Genomic DNA, 19,134 nt, shown 5'->3' on the forward strand with positions numbered 1-19,134 from the left:
CTAACTAGTATAGGATGTGGCAGCATAGATCTTCAAGCAGAAACACGTTAGCTCTAGCTCCTCAGTTTACTATCTAACCAGTCAAATATATCTGCCCCTATCATCAAGGTTTTCAGTGACCTCCACCCAAGAAACAAGTTTCTCAAGGTCTAAACATTTGCTCAAACATCACCAACTTTTTTTTGCTTAAACACACACACACAAAACAAACCATGAAAGAACCCCTGCTTCTTTCACCTATCCATCCATATGAAATACATACAGTGCACAAAACAGAAAATGCATGCTGAGAAATGTGCATTGTTCTGCCTTCCATAAGAAAAAAAAAAAGGTCACTTTTCTAACTCTGATAACTTCAAATTACTGTCTTGTTTGGAGAAGGAAAGGGCACCGGGAGAGATCCCCCAGGATCGTATCTTGGAAGGACTTCAAATACAGCAGCAAGGAAAACAATATCTTGAAACGATCAGAAAAATAACATAATTTTCATATGGAACCAAGGCTGGTAACACACAACTTCAAAGTATCAATAAACCAATGTGTACTTACTAGACTGTGGACAATTATCAACCACATTAAAATTGCAGCTTTAGCAAAAGCAAAACTCCTTCATTCTTACACACCTCTAGCTTAATGTTACTTCCACCTTCCCTGAGCCTCAGGATTAGAAACATTTCTTGCTCCACCACAAGTTGCATCTCTTATCTGAAGAAAAATCTTTGGCTGCGTAAGTCGGACCAGCTGGCTAACCCAATTAGCTGGGCAGCAAGGGTAAGAGGCTGGAGCCAGAGGGCAGGACTGCTCCTCATGCTGGAATTGCAATCGTTCGCTGCTTTGCTCACACCCACCCGAGCTAATTTAATGGCATAATGGGAAAGGCTTGCTCCTTGTTTTCTCTGCTCTTCTCTCACTGCTTTCCTAGTTTTCTCTCATTTCTCTATTTTCTTTCTAGTTTTCACCCAGGCGGCCTTCCTCCCATAGTAGTTCTGATAATTGTCAGACCTTCTTATGAGCTTAATGCAATCATTTCAAGTTTAAATTGCTTATTTTTGCTAATTAGAGTACCCTGCAAATAGTATTGCAAGGATATTTACTTCTGAAATCTTATCTACTGGTTCTAAAATATTCATGAGGAATATGAACATACGGAAAAAACCAGCATATATAGAAACAAGTCATATACTTTCTCACTAATGATTCAACATGCTTTTGGCACAATCAGTCTTGCGCTTATCTGCTGCAATGTGCAACATAAACTTAAGAATGCTAGGACAAAATTATTTGTTAAATTCTAGACACATTGAGTAGTGCCATCATGTTTCTTGCAGTTCATTTTTCTTTATCCCAATGTTCCCCAAAAAGCATAACTTATAGACAAAAAAAATAATCAACAGAAACTCTTTTACATAATGTCATGCACCTATTCCTATTGCTCATTAATATTGGATTGCTACAGAATTGTTTATTTGGTAACACATAGAGATGATGAGTAAGGAGGACATTATTTAAGTGTATTACAAATTATGAGCACTAGAAATATAATATTAAAAAGATTAGTCTGCTAAACCTAGGTGTATGTTAAAGATGGATATTTACATGAGGCAATCAAAATATTAAATACATATTTTCATTTACACTTCTCAAAAAATGTACGTGGATTTGAAAGCAAAACAGAACAAACGAAGCTGAAAAGCAAGCAGATAAAAATAACTAGGTCATATGTAGCAGAAATTTTTAAAATTGCTTATGAGATAGATCTATATTTATGTGCCTCATATTTATGTGCCTCTCAAGATGTTCAAACTTATCTATACTATTATTCTATGGAAGATAGATGACCTGTTCGTTGAACAGAAACAAATTTTAGACTTAATTTCAGATAAAACCTTTTATTTATTTATTTATTTATTTTACTTTCTGGTATTTCTGGTTCAAATTGATCTGGTCAATATTGACCTAAAACTCTAACATTTGAAGACTTTTCAATTGACAAACTGATAAATTGTCAAATCTCTAGCAGTTCCCCTTTGCCCTGAATTTTTTTATTAAAATCCCATCGTAACAATATTAACACTCATAAGAACATTGCTATTATTAATCCAGAAACTATAATGCATTGAGGGAAAAACAGATCACTTATATCAAAACAGGGGACCCTTTGAAGTTCCTCACAAATATTTGGACTAGATATAAAGGAGAAATATTTTACAATGAGGGTGGAAAACACTGGAACAGGTTGTGCAGAGACGTGGGGGATGCCCCATCCCTGGAAACATTCAAGGTCAGGTTGGACGGGTCTCTGAGCAACCTGATCTATTTGAAGATGTCCTTGCTCATTGCAGGGGGGTTGGACTAGATGACCTTTAAAGGTCCCTTCCAACACAAACTTTTTTATGATTCTATGATCACAAAAGCCATTAATATCATAAACTTGTTGATTTACGATGAAATGTAAGTCTCTAGTGTTGACATACTGGCATTATTCAGAAGCATTATCTAATCTGGTGTCATGGAGAGCAAACGATTCGGACAACACCTATTCTTTCAGCAAGAGAGAACTGTGAGCAAGGTCCTTCTGTTTCCTGTTAAACATGGACTACCTAGTCAGTGCCAAACAAGGGACTAAAAAAAGAGTAACGGAGAAGTATAATATAAAGGATAAAAGGAAAAACAATAGACACAAGAAAGGATAGAAAAGTACAGTAGGGAAGAACTCAAGATGGCAATAAATTTAAAATTTTAATCACTGATACATGTAAAGGACAGAATAAGAACCATTTTATTTTCTTCATGAAAAAACAGGAAGCTGTATATAGCTATAAACAATAGAAATGATAATCTGATCATTTTCTTCTACTCATTTCTTACTAAGAGACAGGCTTACCTATATGCACACATACACCTATACAAGGCAAGTACATGAATTATATTATTTTTTAAATTGAGAGTGTATCTTTTGACATATAATTCTCCCCAAATGCAGTTAGAATACATAATAATGCAAGTCTTAGAGCTATATCTCAAGGAGCATAGAATTAATTGCCAAATTTTAGAATTATTTGCTTCAAGGCTATCTACTGTTGTAGGCTATTCAGTAACTAATGAAAACATTTTCCAAATTATATTTAAACAAGTAAAATCCTTAAAATATCTCTGGAGGTCTGGCAGACTTATCAAACGAATTCAAGAACTGTTTGATTTATACACCAAAACTTTGACAATGTGACAATATGGGGCGAAAAAAACAAACAAACAAACAAACAAAACCCCAACAATTATTCATTAGTGGCATTTATCTAGCTTTAAGTACTGTCCAATAGTTATTGTTTCCTATCACAGGTAAAAAGACAAAAGAAAAAATAAAAAGAAAGAAGACCCACAGTAGCATAAGATATTTTCCCATTCTCCTATTACTTGATTTCTTAGAAAAGCAAAAGAACCAGCACCACTACCAGAAAGCTGCAATTAGGAAAATTGCTATAAATTTTGCAGATGTTTCAAGTCCAAGGAACCATTTTGAACTTGGTTTGAGTTTCAATCCTTAATGTTTTGTTTCATTTTTTTCTGGTTTTAAGCCAAAATGTAACTTTCTGGTAACAGTTCTACTAATCTAGCAACCTGTTGATAATTTTGCCAATAATTATCTCTGCTGGTAACCAGCACTTGGTAGCTTGGGAATGTTATTCAGATGAGAATTGTATTAATGATTCAGTGTTACTTAACTCCGATAATATTAAAAGTGTTATTCTGAAATACCAACCATACTGAAAAAAAATATGGTAGGCTAAAAAATGAAAGTCACGAACAGGATAAAAATAAGTCCTAAGAACACATAAGCAACCATATTCAGACCAAAGGTCTGTTTAGTCCAGTATCCTATCTTTGTCAATTGCTAAAAGTCTGTTTCTGAGGTACAGTATAAGTACAGAAGAAATTATTTTATATTTAAGACACTTCCAGCCTCCAAGCATTTTCAGATTTATTCCATGAAAGGTAGGTTAATGAATTCAAATTCAGCAACATATTTCTATTGTTCACTTCAAAGCACATGGCCACTAATATATTATTCTTGCAAGAAATTTTAAATATACACTTTTCTGACTTTTTTTCAATGTAAATTGGCATCTCTGTAACAAAATCCAATAATTTTCTTACAAATTAATCATAAGTGAGAAATAAAGAGATAAAAAATCAATATTCTACTTATACAGGATAATAAAAAAGGAAGCAAAATAAAAAATGTTTAGTGTTTCTGCTTTTTCTATAAAGATAAAACATCTGGAGTCATCAACATAGATGTTTCAAAGTAAATGTCTTACCTCATATGCATAGCCCAAGGAAGAAAACTGACTCCTTAAGTAGCCAAGTTTGTACACACCTACGAAGACTAAGCAACGGGTGATTTCCAAAATTCCTGCTTTGGACCTAGGAATGGGAAGTAATTAAGATTAACGTCCAATCTTTGCTTTTTTGTTAACTTTAGTGAAAAAGAGAATGTAGAAATAGTCTGTGATGTCCTGCACTCACACCAAGCCGTGTTTCTTAACCTTATAGTTAAGTTTTTATAGTGTACACCCTACATGGACTTATAACACTGAATTTTCTGGTGGTGAGAATACACTTCCTCACAAACTATACCCGAGCTCACACAAATGTAGCTGTATATACGGTTATTGTCTTTTGATCAATTGGACAACAGCACAATTCTGAAAACTGCTACATAAGTAGTTCAGAATCTTTTCATCCATTTTTTGGGGGGTTGGTGGTTGGGAGTTTTTTCCTGTAAATGTTTACCAATTCACATTAACTCCCTAAGTTATACACACCTCTGGCACACTGACAGATTTTCACCTATCCTGAAATGAGCTGTTCAGTCCATACAAGTGAAAGGTATTCCTTTCTGAAAACATAATGAATAACAGGCCCAAAGCAGAACTGACACCTTAACCTCAAAACAAGCTTCTATTCCACATTTCTGCCCTGGCAGGGAAATAGTTTCTTTGTAGGAAACTGAAGCTGCTCTTTACTCTTCTCTAGGGTCACAGTGCCCATATGGGCTACTTCTGTAGCATGTGTCTCACTGGGCTGGTGAATTCAAGAACCAATTTGATTTGATTCCATACTGATTAAATTTAGCCTTAATTCTACACCTTCCTTCACATGATTTTGAGTCTACTCTGAGCTACACTGCATGCTTTTCATACACCGTCGCAGTACCTGACACCTATGGCATGCTACACAGGACTGACAGAACTATGGTTGCAGTCTGATCTTGAACAGCCTTGGGACAGCCTGCAGGTCTCACTGGCCTGCCAGTGTCTCAGACTCAGAGATGTGGACCCAACAACAAATGCAAGCATAGAGTGTGAATGAGTAGCCCATTCTATAACTTTTCTGCAAGGGACATTATAGACGTTGCCACTAATTGCTATGGGAACACTCCTGGCTTTAGGTGCTGGTTAGTGATGCGTTATTTTCTAGTCAACAGGCAACACACGTATCGCAGCACTCTCCAGACTATCAAGCTGTAACAAGGTCTTTTACCATCTCATACCAGCATACTCTTCATGCCAGTCCCTCTGCTACCTTCTCCTCATCTCAACTCATTCAAGGCCCACTCTCTCTTCTCTTGTTTCTTCCTCTCTGCTTCTTCCTCGGCTGCTCTCTCTCCATTGGCTCTCAACCACTTAACCAGCCACACCTGCACCTCATCTACATCAGCCAACCCACCGCCCCTGAAGCCAACCCACAGCTGTATGTTATCAATGCTAATTAACCCAGCTTCATTCCACTACACACATGTGTCTCAGGGTATCTATATTTCTTTATCGATATAATATCTGACACACTTGAGATTTCCATATAGTGATAAACAATGCGGGAGCGGGGGGAGAGAGAAAAAAAAAAAGAAGGGGTACGCTTTCTTTCTTGCCTGTTCTCCAAAAGTAGTCCGAAAGAGGTCAGGGACAGAATGATAAAGCCAATTCTCAGGAGAATAGTTCCCTGGGACAACATCTGTTAAAAAGTAGACAAAGCATTCATTTAGGTTAAATTTCTGAAGAGAAATTGAGTTTTAACAGTATGGTAGCTTCAATTTCTTCAGTGATGTTAGTGCCTGTTTTTAAAGTAATTTGTTACTTTCAATTTTGCAATAAAAAATATTCGTTCTGGATAGCCCACTTACCTGGAGTAACCACCTTTACAGTTGTTTCCTGAATGCTGTATTTCTAAATTAATGTTTAAGATATTCCCTTCTATACTATGTGTTTTCCCAAAGTTACTTGATTCCCTTATGCCTTTACCCAACAGGGGACAAATTCATTTCTAGATAAAAATCCCAGCAGTCTTGTTCTTTTTCTTCTTCTTCTGTTACCAGGTCTTTAAAATAGTCATCTATGATCCCAATGGACACCAAACTCAATACATTGGTGAGAATAAGAATTCACATGACATGACAACATGACCATACTTAAGAAGAAACAAAATTAATGTTGTCCCTTCATGACAACCCAACACTTGGTTCCCAATTCAGCAAAAGTCTTCAACTCATACCATTAACTTCAATGAGACTTAAAACATTTTTAAACATTAACATGTGTGTTAATACTTGGATGAGTACTAGACTGACAATTTATGTCCTTGAAACTTACATTGAAATGATATAAACAAAACTCAGGAAAACAGAAATTATTTTGTGACGCTTGATTTTTTTATTTTCATTTATTAAATATTTTTTGCATTCTACACAGCTGCCTTTGTAAATCAAATATTTAATCAGTGTTTTTGTTCCCTCCCTGACTTCCTTTCAAATATTAGTTTTAAAAAGCCTTTGTTTTTTCATTTAAAAAACAACAAAAAAAACCCAAGACAAAAATAGTAGATCTGGCTGAGTTATAGGAATGCTTTCTGGCTTCACTAGCGATAAGGTTTATGAACAGCACCTTGCAGTTCAAGGTTACAGGCACTGGAAAAATAAAATCTATGAATGTCTGCCCTGATTTCAATAAATCCCATTCGGTGACGTGTCTACCTTCCTTTGGTGGTGGCCCCTACCCCTCGAAGAGATCTAAGGTAAGTATCTGTGAGCGTGGGAGGCCACAGGAGGATATTCTCAAGTTTTACAGCTGTGTGAACTTACAGTGCCCATGTTTGCAAAACACATCAAACCACACACTCAGGCTGGGTAGGTTTCTGCTGTTTTTCTGAGGAATCACAAGCACCTACTTAGATATCCTTAACAAAGCTATTGAACAAAGAAAACACAATCCCAGCAATGAGTGAGCTGAACAGCAGCCTCACCAGTTTACAAGCCAGAACACACTTCTCACAAATGACACCTGTCAAGGCACTGTTGTACAGATTTATACCAGGACAGACCAAACTCATTAATGCACTGTTACATCTCCAATATATTCCACTTCTCCTTACGATAAACTTAGAGCACCTCAGACTGATGATTACCACCATCATCCACTTATATATAGACCTTGGAGAAAGGATATTCTGTACGGTTTTCATTTGCTCTTACCCTGGCGCTTCTGCTATCGGCCATGACAGGAGACAGGATATTGAGCTAGATATCGAACCCTGGGGGGACTCAGTACAGCAGTTATGTGTTGAGACTCTTGCTCAAGACAAGAAAGGGAAAATTGCTCTAATGGGCTTATAATCCTTTATCAATGTTTGTACCACTTGGAATACATTTGCGAATTCCAGGTACAAGTTTTAAAATATGCCAATGAAAGACTAAATTGAGGGTCCTCTTTTTGAAAACTTCAGTTTCTAGAATCTACAAATCCTACAGCTATCCTAAGTTTAAGACTTTCCACTGTTAACATGAAGCAATTTGTTTTGAAGTGACAACATTTTTGGACAGAGCTTTTTTATAAAAATCAGGCACAGACTCTAAGTTTAATAAAATGAGTAGTTCTTAAACTGCTCATCTAGCCACAGTAAGTTCAATTCCTACTTCAGCTTCCTGTAGAAACTGGGTCACACAAAAATTCAAGAAGTGAGCAAAGAAAAACATGATTTGGCACAGACATACGGGAACTTACCCATAAATTTCTTAGAAATGCTTTTATATGTTTTTCAATGATTGTTACTTGTCAAATAAAGGAGTTTGCCAGGGAACTAGGCCTGGAATTCAAGACTTCCCTCCTTAGAGACTGTCCTCATTTTTAAGCTGGAGAATTACACCTTTTTTTAAACCTAGTCCTTCTGGGCAGGTAGGTCTGATTTTGCTTTGTGTTTCCAGTGCATTGCACTGGCTTCTACAGACTGCCTTAAAAATGTTCCCACAGTGGCAGGGCACTATTCTGAGAAAAGGAACATAAGGTTTTGCATCCCCCTTAAGCAGGAAAGAGAACTGAACATCAAATCTATACTTTAAGCAATTAATGTAATCACTACTTTACAATATATGGCTAAAATCACACTTTATGGAAAATGAATGAACCTGCAGAAGTTTTGAGAAACAAATGTTAACATTTGAGTTCAGGAAGGATTCAGTAGTACCTGCTATTAATGCATAAGGGTGTCTCCAACTTCCAGTTTAAAAAAGCTGCATGATTTTGCACTTTTCTGCCCTCCCTGTGTTCTGAGCTGGCTAGTATTCTACAACCAGGCACCAAGTCCTAGGCATTTGGGTTTCCTTGTGATTCCAGTTTCAGAAAAATTAGGTTCTGTTTCATTCTACCTTCATGTAAATACCTTTATTGCAGTGCCTAAAAACTGGTTGTTAACTTAAGTTTTTCCTGTAATCAGTCAAGAGAGAGAACTTTCTGAATGATTCTGTTTCTTACCATTAGCTAGACTGCATGTCTACAGTCTTACTTTGGTCCCTGCACTGAGTTGGGTTTGAGTGGATGATAGAAACACTTCTCCATAGCAGATATTTTGGGGTCATATTTTAGTGTTGTTTTCTCTCATAACTTCTACTTTTTTTTTTTTTCTTCTTTGCTTAAAGATATATTTCACCTGCTCTTTCTAGAAGATGGAAAAAAATATAAAAAATTCTCTTTTAATATATTTTCAGGAAACAATAACAATTTTTATTATTGTTGTTCTGTTGATTGACATTTAAATAATGATAAGCTTGATATTAGAGGAACTAATTTGTATTAGAGGAACTAATATTGTAATTCAGACTGCAGCTTCCTCTCCACAAGGAAAGAAAGGACTGAATACAAGAATTTGGAGTGTGACCCTGCAAATTTCTCTTAAACATCTTCTCTAAGATGTGCAAAACTGGATCCTGGAGTTATCATGTAACTGTCCACATTTATCTAACCACAGAAGAAAGAAGTATAGATTAAGAACTTGAAAGGAAATTATTGAGTGAGTTGCAGTTCAGTTTTAAACACAGGTTTCCAGTAAAAAAAAAAAAAAAATAATGGAATAGGGATACATTTTAATGTAAGTTAGTAAATCAGAAGAACTGAAGCAACCTTATAATTTAGAAAAATCAAACTCAAATGTAAACAAGCCTTTATCTTTAAATGGTTAAAATGCTATACGAGGTTCTTTGGCATAATAACTACCTAAGCCAAGCATAATCATATTTTACAGATTCTGTTTTTCAGGCCAATTTCCACTTCACTTCAGACGCTCTCCTACTTGAACCATAACATTTTGAGTACTAGCTGTTTGTAAAACTTCATATGGTCCACTAGCATCTGTGGCCCAGAATGTGAAGGACTGGAGGACTCTAAAGCGCAACCTGCAGAACACAGTTCATTGCAAACTGGCACTATCATCGGATTCACCCAAATGCATGGCACTATAATGCCTGAATAATGTTGCAGCATCCCACTTTCCAAGTCTTCAGCTTTCTGGAGTGATGAAGGGTGAGGCATAAAGCCTTACTTGGAAGCATGAAGATAGAAGGTGTAAGTTACCGTTCACTGTAGATACGTACACAACATTTGCATACAGCAAAATAAAATGTGCTCCCTTATTTGTGTTCCTAGTCAAGGACTATCAAGAAACTTGCAGTGAAATACAGTATGGTACCATTTGGGAAGAACAGCTTTTAGAAAACCAGCCACGTAGCATAAATTTTAGCATTATTAGTTTGCTTCCATAACTTTCTCTTTACAGCTCCAGTGGTATAGTTACATGCTGCCTCAATTCTTTTATTTACTTTCAAACACGTATCGCCCTATGAAGTGGATGCTGGCAGCTAAGGCATCCATTTTCTAGGCAATCCTCTACCAAAATCAACAAAATAGTCAGTGCGTTATATCACTAAACTAAACATCATATATTAAATCTACATACACAAGTTACAGTGTGAAAAGAACGTGTCTTTTACACCTTCATTAGTGCTAGCATCCTTGTTCCACTTAAATATAATATGCATGGATGTATATATAAAATAAATGAGTATTTATATACTGGAGTATTTGTATAAACAAAGAAGCCTGTGGGACCACAGCAGGTTCCCCAATTACAAGACAGCCACAACTTTGCAATGTGATTATTGGCTGCAATCAAACAGAAAAAAATATTTCTGTTGGATTTTGACTTCATTGAAAGCTTTAAAAATACCTTGGAGCCTTAAAAAAAAAAGGTGTGTGGGGGTTATAGAATTTGGGAAGAAGTTTACATGGCTTTATAATCAATAGAATACCATAATTATTTTATGGGATTTTTAGTAATAAAAAATAGCTCATTTTAACAAAGAAAATGCGTTATTCCAAATATGCATTTACATAAACATTCAAATATTCCAAACTGAGTTTTATATTTCAAAGACGTCAGGTTGTTTTATTCCTTTTGAAGAATAACATGGATGCATTTTCTCATCCTGATGTGTTCAGTGTTTCAAGAGAACTGCTAGGCATGGTATCAGCATGTTTTTTTTAAGTTAGTAGATGCCCTGCTGTCATATATCAGACACTTTTGATATTCAAATGAAGAATGCTAACACAGTGCTATGAAATCTGTACTGTTAGGTGTCCTTGTCTGTATGAATTTATTTTAACTTAGAATTCCTAAAAAAAAAATTGTACATTCTTAGCGATATTCCATATACAGTACTTGGTGATATCCTACTGAATGGATGTACTACTTGTGTTCTCAGCTTTCAAGAAATCTACCTTAACCCTTATTACTTTTCATGTAACTGAAACTGCTTGCATATTCCTAGCATTATAAGCACAGCAAATGTTACGGTATCTATCAACAATAAAAAAGACACTGCAAAATGTGTTTAAGGTAAACTTCACTTTGATTTATGTGACACATGCAGTTCTGGAGCTATGAGATTTTTGCTTTGAACGTACTGCAGTTTTACACTCCTAGCACTCTCTGTGGGACTGATCCAAATCCCATTTTTTCAATGAGCTTTGGATCAGATCTAGATGTGCAGAGCTCAGAAGTAATTTTTGTTCTCTGGATGTAGCGCAGATCGCTATATAGAAAATAACCACTGTACACTCTCTTCTGTGGAAAATATGTATTTGTTCTTTCTTGTTTTCCTCTTTTTGAAGTTAAATACAGGTCATTCAGACTGAAGGTATATGGTTGCTCTTTATGGATAGAGAAATTTAACACTTCTGCGGAGCTTGAGACTAAACACTGAGCAACTGTAATCACTTGAGAAATGCAATAGCTGTGTGCTGTGTCTTATGGCTATTATGAAATGGAACTTATACCTAAAAATGAGGAAAACAGTTAGCTTTCTCCATTTATGGAGCTATGCCACAGTTATGACATAATTCATAGCCAGACAGAAAGTTCCAGTTGTATCCATAGACATTTCATAACTCAGGGTAGTGGAAAACTGATATTGAAGAAAGACTTTTGCCAAGTAAAGTTACTCATACACAAGCTTCCTTCTCATGACAGCTTCCCCACTGTACTGCAGAGCAATGCTGGAACTCTGCCTTGGGACCAGCACTTTCTACGCCCACGCTGAGGTTTATGCCCTGAGATGAGGTGCTTCTAGTCCCCTGTGCTCTACTTCTTATCCTTACTACCTTATCACCCTGCAATTTTTTGCAGAGAATTTTCTGGTTGTTTTTCTATAAGAAGTTCATAAATGGTGGATCTTCAAGATTTTTCCTCCATGACTGAAAGAATTTAATGATCATCTGGAGCTCAGGTGCATTTCTCACATTCCCTTATTACTTATTCTTAAACAGCTGCAGTTATCAGCAGAGAAAACAATTCGGATCACTCATTTTTCCTTCCTTGACCAGAAAAAGGCAAAAAGAGAAAAGAATAAAATAGGAAAAAACTCATGAGCAGACTCCTTACTTCTTGCCACTAAAAGCAACAGCAACAAAGTAAAAAACCAAAAAAACAACCAACTTAAAAAAACCACAGTTTGATCCCTATGCAAATATGACTTTCTTCTGGTATGTGGGAATCTAGAAGCATATCCGGAAAATCTTGCAGAGGCTTTTCTCAGTATAAGAACATTGGCAATAATTTATACTGTATATCTTGTATACATTGGCAGTATTTACCCTTACCTTTGGCTTAATTTCCTGTCCTCAGAAATTACTTAGAATAGACTAAGCCTCAGATGATTTAGTAATCTCTGAATTCCCTGCTGTTGCAGTGTGACCCTTTATAGAGGTGAACACTGTGTAGAGTAACTTAATCAGACCAGTATGCCCTAGGTAGCTTTTATATTATATCAGGAATTCTACATAAAATACTTACCCTTTAAACTCTTCTCAAAAATTGTATCACTCTACTAGTCTGATGGGCTACTCAGAATACATCTAACAACAAATGTGAAAAAAAAGGGCTGTTATCAGCTATTATATGCAGAGCTGTCAGAGCTGATATAGGCCTGCTGCCACATATCCCAAGATATTATTGCAGGCAGAGTCCCTCTCCTGCCCTTCTTGCCCTGGGATGCGAAAGGGAAGTCCAAGTCGGAAGACCAAAATGGCAAAATTCCGACTAGATTTCTGACAGCTTTGAAATAGCTTAGCAATCCTCTGGAATCCTTCACAGATAGCCACATTCAGGTACACAAAAGAAACTTATTTCTAGACACCTGTGTCTTGGCTGGACTCAGACACGTTGGTCATGGGCAAAGGCATCGGGGTGCAGCGAGAGGGGCTGCTCCTGAGGAAGGGGCAGGGGGCCAGTGGCAGCCTGTGGACAGGACAATGGCCCCAGCAGGAAGGGTGCTGTCCCGCAACATCCATCATGGTGGGCAGGGGACAGTAACCACTGCTGGCCAAGGGTCAGATCGCTGGGTGAGCATGGCAGGACATCACAGGTTCACAGGCAGGTGGAGGCTGAAGAACCCAGCAGGGCCCTTGGCACCCTGACAGCAGGCCTGTGGCAACGTGGATGACGCACACACACACACCCCAAGACTGCTCTTTAACCCAGGAGGTCTTAGAAAGGGTTTAAGAAGGCAGCAAAAGCACATTTCATCAAATTGAGACTTTTCTTCCATTTTGATAGGTCTTTGACTGATTTGTGGGAATATTAGATGCATTAAAATTACACTTCATAACTAGATTTTAGCTTTAGTAAAGTAGAAAGAGTTGTCGAGGAAACAAGAATGAAAAGGAGGCTGGAAGGGTGTGAATCCATGGAAGCAGTTAATCTCTCACTTCTTGTAGGTGGAGATGGCCTTGTAGTTCACCTTCAGAGACTGCCAAGTACCCACAGAGGACACACATCATGTTACCAGGGAGATCCCATCAGTCTAAACACGAGGTGGTAAATACGTGCCTCTCCTTGCTATATTTCTTTCAGTGCTGCTATATTTTTGAGAATGGAAGAAGGCTTTGCCCTAAGTTTGTGCTCCTCCAGCTCTGTCAAGTTCTGACACCAAGCTTCCCACCTGCAAGCACTGTAAGACCTTTGCAATCTTCCTTATAAAGCTTGGGCATTATTGGCATCTAACAATATGGCCAACCTTGACATCGTAAAACCTACAAAGTTTCAGGTCTGAGATATGAGGTCCTAAAAACTGAAGCAGACACATACGTCGTCTATGGAACATTCGGATTTAATTTCATTGCTTAACTTAAGCATATTCATCTTTAAATAATTAATATGCTATTTAATATTGTTTAGTAATATCAAACATTATGTGTTTAATATCACATAATTATATGATTAGCCATTTACATTGATACTTTTTACAGAATTAAATTACTATTGTAATAGTTTAAATGAGATATGAGTCAGGCTGTAGAGCCTTACTCAATGGTTTATTATTTAAACATGTTGTTGTCATGTTCCTGTTAGCATCAGATGCTATTTCATAAAGACAGGAATTACTTACAGTCACAGTAGCAAGAAGTTCAGTATAGAAGTCCACTATTACAGCAAAATGTACAACTGCATAGCAATTGAGATAAGCTGGTACACTTGGATTGAAGGGAACTTCTTTTCCAGTGATCTGTATGAAGCAAAACAGCCTTCAACAGTAACCTGCTCCAACCTGTTATTCCTTAGTATTCTTTATACTTCCAAACATAGAAAAAGATTAAGGAACATAGGTAGCTACACAAGATAATCTACTACCAAATTTATCTGCTATCTAGTGTGAGAAAGAGTTTGAAGTGAGAGAGAGAGAGAGAGTGTGTGTGTGTAAAGGAAAAAGAGAAATTACAATATTCTATAGAACAATTTTGAAAATCTCTTCAGGAAATGAATAATGAAAAGATACATAAAAAATATTTTTTCCTTCAAATTAAAAGAAAAAAATCTAGCTAAAACATTAATTTCCTTCAGTTTCTGTTTCCATTTCATCTTCCCCTATGCTTTATGACTGCTAATTTGCTAATTTAAAATAGCATGTGTAGAGTTTTTAACATTGATCCAGTAGCATAAAGAGGTCCAAGTAAATTACACAAAACTGAAAGCCTGTAAAGTTCTATTTACCACTGGGATTTCCTCAGGAAGGCCAAGTCTAGGTTTGCCTGGTCCCCAGCCTGGCCCTTTAAATATGACAGAAAGCTTACTGCAGAATCCAGGTGTGGCCCAAAATGTGTTCCAAATATGAGCCAAGGGACGTAACTGAAAAATACCCAAAAAAACAGCAAGTAATTTTTCATTGTTAGTAAAATAAAACTTAGTAAAACATTGTATGTTATTCAGTTTTAGCTCTCAAGTAAATAATTTTTCAAAGTCTCTGAAGAGAATAAATTAGGAATAGATGAAGACAGTCAGAAGTTCAGAAAACCTGACTAAAATAGGCAGGAGCCATATCAAGCCCTTGGTTTATAGTGAGGATTACAATGACTTCTGCCCAGAGGAAAATCTATCTCTCCTGTAATCAATCCAGAGCATTTAACAGTATATTGTATAGCTGTATTTATGGTAGTTTTAAACTAAAATGTGGTTACTGGCACCTTGACATGACACACATTCAAATAACTAAATTACTTATCCGACTGGCATGGATATAATTGCACAGGCTGTGGCCATCCTTCCAGTTTCCAGCCCAGACACCCCTGCAGATAGAATTTTTCATTCTTTGAGATGCCTCCTTGGGTGAAAAGTCATGAAAAGTGAACAGGGACTTCAATACTCCTCAGTCCCTGAGGTTTTTACAGAGAATTTTTATCCATTTTAAGTGAAGCCTGAACCAATAAATCCAAGTACTGCACTAAGTACTTTTTCTTCTTTTTTTGTCTTCTTCTTTTCTTCTTTTCTTTTTTCCTTTTTTTTAAAAAAAAAACCAAAAACAAACAACTATATTCAACCTGTTCTGGAGGTTTTTGTTGAAACCATGATAGCTGATATATAATACTGTCAACACAAATCATTCTGGAGTACCTTGAAGAGCAAATATGCAGAAGTGATAAAAACAGATAAGATATTACACCATGGGATTATTGATGAAACAGCAATCTTTAGAGAAGACAAACAGATGAAATATATATTTTTGTCTGTGTTTCACTGCATACTGCTCTGCATATGGCAAAATGGACACAATTCAGTCCATGGCCTATTATATTGCCATTGTAATTAGTTAATTTTACTGTGCTGTATTTTCATGATGACTGTAAGCCCTGCACGTGCTCAATGCAGTGAGTAGAAATAATTGTTTTGTAATGAAACACTGAAGAAATTGTAGATAATTTAATTGACTGTGCAGCAATGCAAGGATGGCCTCAATCATGCCCAAGAGAGGAGTTTTTTTTGAATTTGAGTGCCTGTTGTAGATACCAGAGTTGGTGATACAAAGTATAGCACCTGAAGCATGATGGGATTGAATGAATTGACTGGATGTGTTAAGCCATATACAACTTTTGCATCTTCTGCCTCAAATGTTCCTGATGGAAGAAGAAAAAAAGAACAACCAACAATCAAATTCAAGAGCATACATATTCGTGACACACTAACTAGACAAGAGAGACAGTAGGTTTTTTCAACTTACCAAATATCCTGTCCCAAATAATAAGTGTGCCTCCATAATTTTTGTCAATGCAGTAAGGATTTCTACCTATAATAAAAATCATTTATGAGACCAGTAATTGCATGTATAAGAATACATGCAACTGAATTACAAAGGGAAATCTTCATCATTAGCATCAATTTATAATCTCAAAGGGAAATCATAATTACCATCAATTTAAAGTCTAAAAATAATTTTAGAAGGTTGCTAACCCACCACTCCTTATGCATCTACAAAATTTCTTTTTTCTTACTAGGCTTATTGATCTCTTTCTACTCAGATTCAACATACAAAACAAATGTTCATAACCAAAATTTCTGTTAAACAAATATATTCATTTGGAGACTAAATTAAATTCAAAATAGATTTATAGACAAACTAAAAAGCAAACAAAAAATCATTTCACCAGTTTATATCTAAGAAAATATATGCTAAATACATTTATACATAATCATTAATGGCTTTCAGCTGCCCCTATCTTCTATGCCATATGTCTGATCCTGCTTTCATTATTATTAAAGGAAAGGTGATCCTCCTGTTTTCTAGGGAATATCTTTGTATATAAGTTGTCCTATCAAAACTATGACCGAAGAAAAATTGATCACATGTCCTCAAGTTTGTGGAGATTGTCTGGAGCGACTGTACAACACCTGATCGGCTCCAGAGTGATACTGCTTAACTCCAATCAGGATCAGAGGATTAGTTTGGATTTACAGCAAAGCAAATAAGAGCAGAGTGTCTCCCTCCAGGATTACCAATACTTGTGCAAATTTTAAGGATTAGACACTCACAGCACCACAGCCTTTTTAAAAAGTCTACACAGTGCCATAAACACTTTACACATGAAGGATATAATAAATATTAATAACATCCTCTGTAACAACTGCATTTGAGTCTGTTTCAAATTATTTTGTTCTTCTATTCCCCTATTATTTTTTTACTTGTTATCTCGGCATGCTGGAGGAGCCAAGGGCATCTATGGAATCCACTTTATTACTCAGATATGTTCATGATATTTTTCAGCCTGTCATATAGTTATTAATCAGATTTACATATGTAGTATAGTATTGAATGCCTCTATGGATGAAAAGTCAATCATAATGGATTTGTGTTAAGTGAGATTTTTCAATAATTCAGACATTTGAAACCAAATTCCTCTAAAACAGTTGTTCTTCTAGAACTTCTTCCAGAAAGTAACCATGTTTTTTCACAGTTTCAGTCCCTGAATTTGAATGCTAAAGCATCGTAGTGATTGACAAATTGATGATGTTTTAGTAGTCAGGGAAGGGTAAAATATTTTTCTATCACTTTTCATGTTTACAAACATAGAATCGTTTTGCTCAAAGTCTTCAAATTATTTTATGTTATCCCGGATTAATTTCTGCTCAATAATTAGTCTGAAACATAAACATTAAAAAATTTAAAATTCAATGCAAATTATAAAGAAGTTTTTTAAAATACTGTAAAATTTCTAACTGAACAAGGACTATTTTTGAAGTAATGATCAAAATTAAAATATTTCTGTAAAACTAATTTTACGATACACTTTTAGTACTTTATTATTATTATACACATAATGATCATGAGAAAAAATACACTGAGGAATAAGAGGTTACACTTTTAGCTTACCATGATGAACTCTGTGATGACTGGGAGTATTAAGAATCCACTCCAGAGGCCCAAGGCTGGTGATAACCTTAAAAAAAGTAGCGTTTCAATGAATTTGAAAACATTGTATAAAATAAAAAAGGAAGAGGGAACAGAGGTGGAGGAAATGCATGAAGAGGATGTTCACCTTAAGGAGAACTGCATAAAAAGAAAAGAATGCAATTTCTTTGCTAGAACCATTTCACTATATTACAAGAATTTTCATGAAAAAATGAAATTTAGTAAAATGCAAGTTAAAAGATATATTTCTTTTTTTGATCCAGCAGCACATTTTCTTCTTATTTTTATTATTAGTGTGAATCTGTACAGATTATTTCAGTCACATTTTTTTACCCACATCCATCGGCACTGCTTGGGATCCAGTGTAATTCTAAGATCCCAGTTACGTGAAATCTTTACATCAACAAATGACTGGCACTAATGCAGAAATAAGTATGCCTTCCTCCTTCAGTCCCTTTGATTGCTTGTTCCTTCTAGCAATACCCTTCTACTCCAGCACAAACGCAGTAACACAACAAACCTGATTAGGGAACTGATGCAAGTTAAACCTAATTTTGTTTTGTTTTTCTAAATTAGTTTAACTGGATCAGTTCCTGAATCTGATCCAACGTATGGTCACAAATACACCAGCATGAGTCAGAGGCATTAAAAGAAAGTAGATTAGCATAAATTCATAGTGGAGCTGTGATCTAAGGCAATGATTCACCAGTACAGAAAATCCAGCCTTCATCATTTTAGTACTAGACCAAAAATGACATAAAGTGCTGATTTCTATAAACTTACCCTAATAATTCAAACTTTGTCAGAAAATGCTAATTAATTTTGTATCAGCGGGGTTTATGCTAAATTAGATACTCTCCTATGCTGTGAAGCCAGAGGAAAGGCAGCACTAACTTCAAATGTGCTTTAGTTGTTAGCTCAGCAGAAGTGTGTGGATATCCAGATAGAGCAGCCATTGCTTAATCCCAAACACAAAAACATCAATGACAAATAGATGCAATCACTGGGTGGCCAAAAAGAATTTCTGGTCAAAATGTATCCTAAAATGGTATCCATTCACCATGTCTGATAATGAC

The 19,134-nt window shown here is 36.0% G+C and overlaps 1 protein-coding gene across 1 annotated transcript in view; it reads right to left on the minus strand.

The window, feature by feature from the left end:
- Positions 1-19,134, minus strand: part of AGMO (alkylglycerol monooxygenase) — a 192,023-nt gene that overhangs the window by 77,231 nt on the left and 95,658 nt on the right. The window contains exons 6-12 of the mRNA XM_055709039.1: positions 18,020-18,086; positions 16,373-16,438; positions 16,189-16,268; positions 14,872-15,006; positions 14,270-14,386; positions 5,933-6,015; positions 4,320-4,425 (exon numbers count right to left, since the gene is read on the minus strand). Coding sequence (XP_055565014.1) covers positions 4,320-4,425; positions 5,933-6,015; positions 14,270-14,386; positions 14,872-15,006; positions 16,189-16,268; positions 16,373-16,438; positions 18,020-18,086 — 654 coding nt within the window. The remainder of the gene's footprint in view (positions 1-4,319; positions 4,426-5,932; positions 6,016-14,269; positions 14,387-14,871; positions 15,007-16,188; positions 16,269-16,372; positions 16,439-18,019; positions 18,087-19,134) is intronic.

The sequence above is a fragment of the Falco cherrug genome, chromosome 4, assembly GCF_023634085.1.
Source record: "Falco cherrug isolate bFalChe1 chromosome 4, bFalChe1.pri, whole genome shotgun sequence".
Lineage (NCBI taxonomy): Eukaryota > Metazoa > Chordata > Aves > Falconiformes > Falconidae > Falco > Falco cherrug.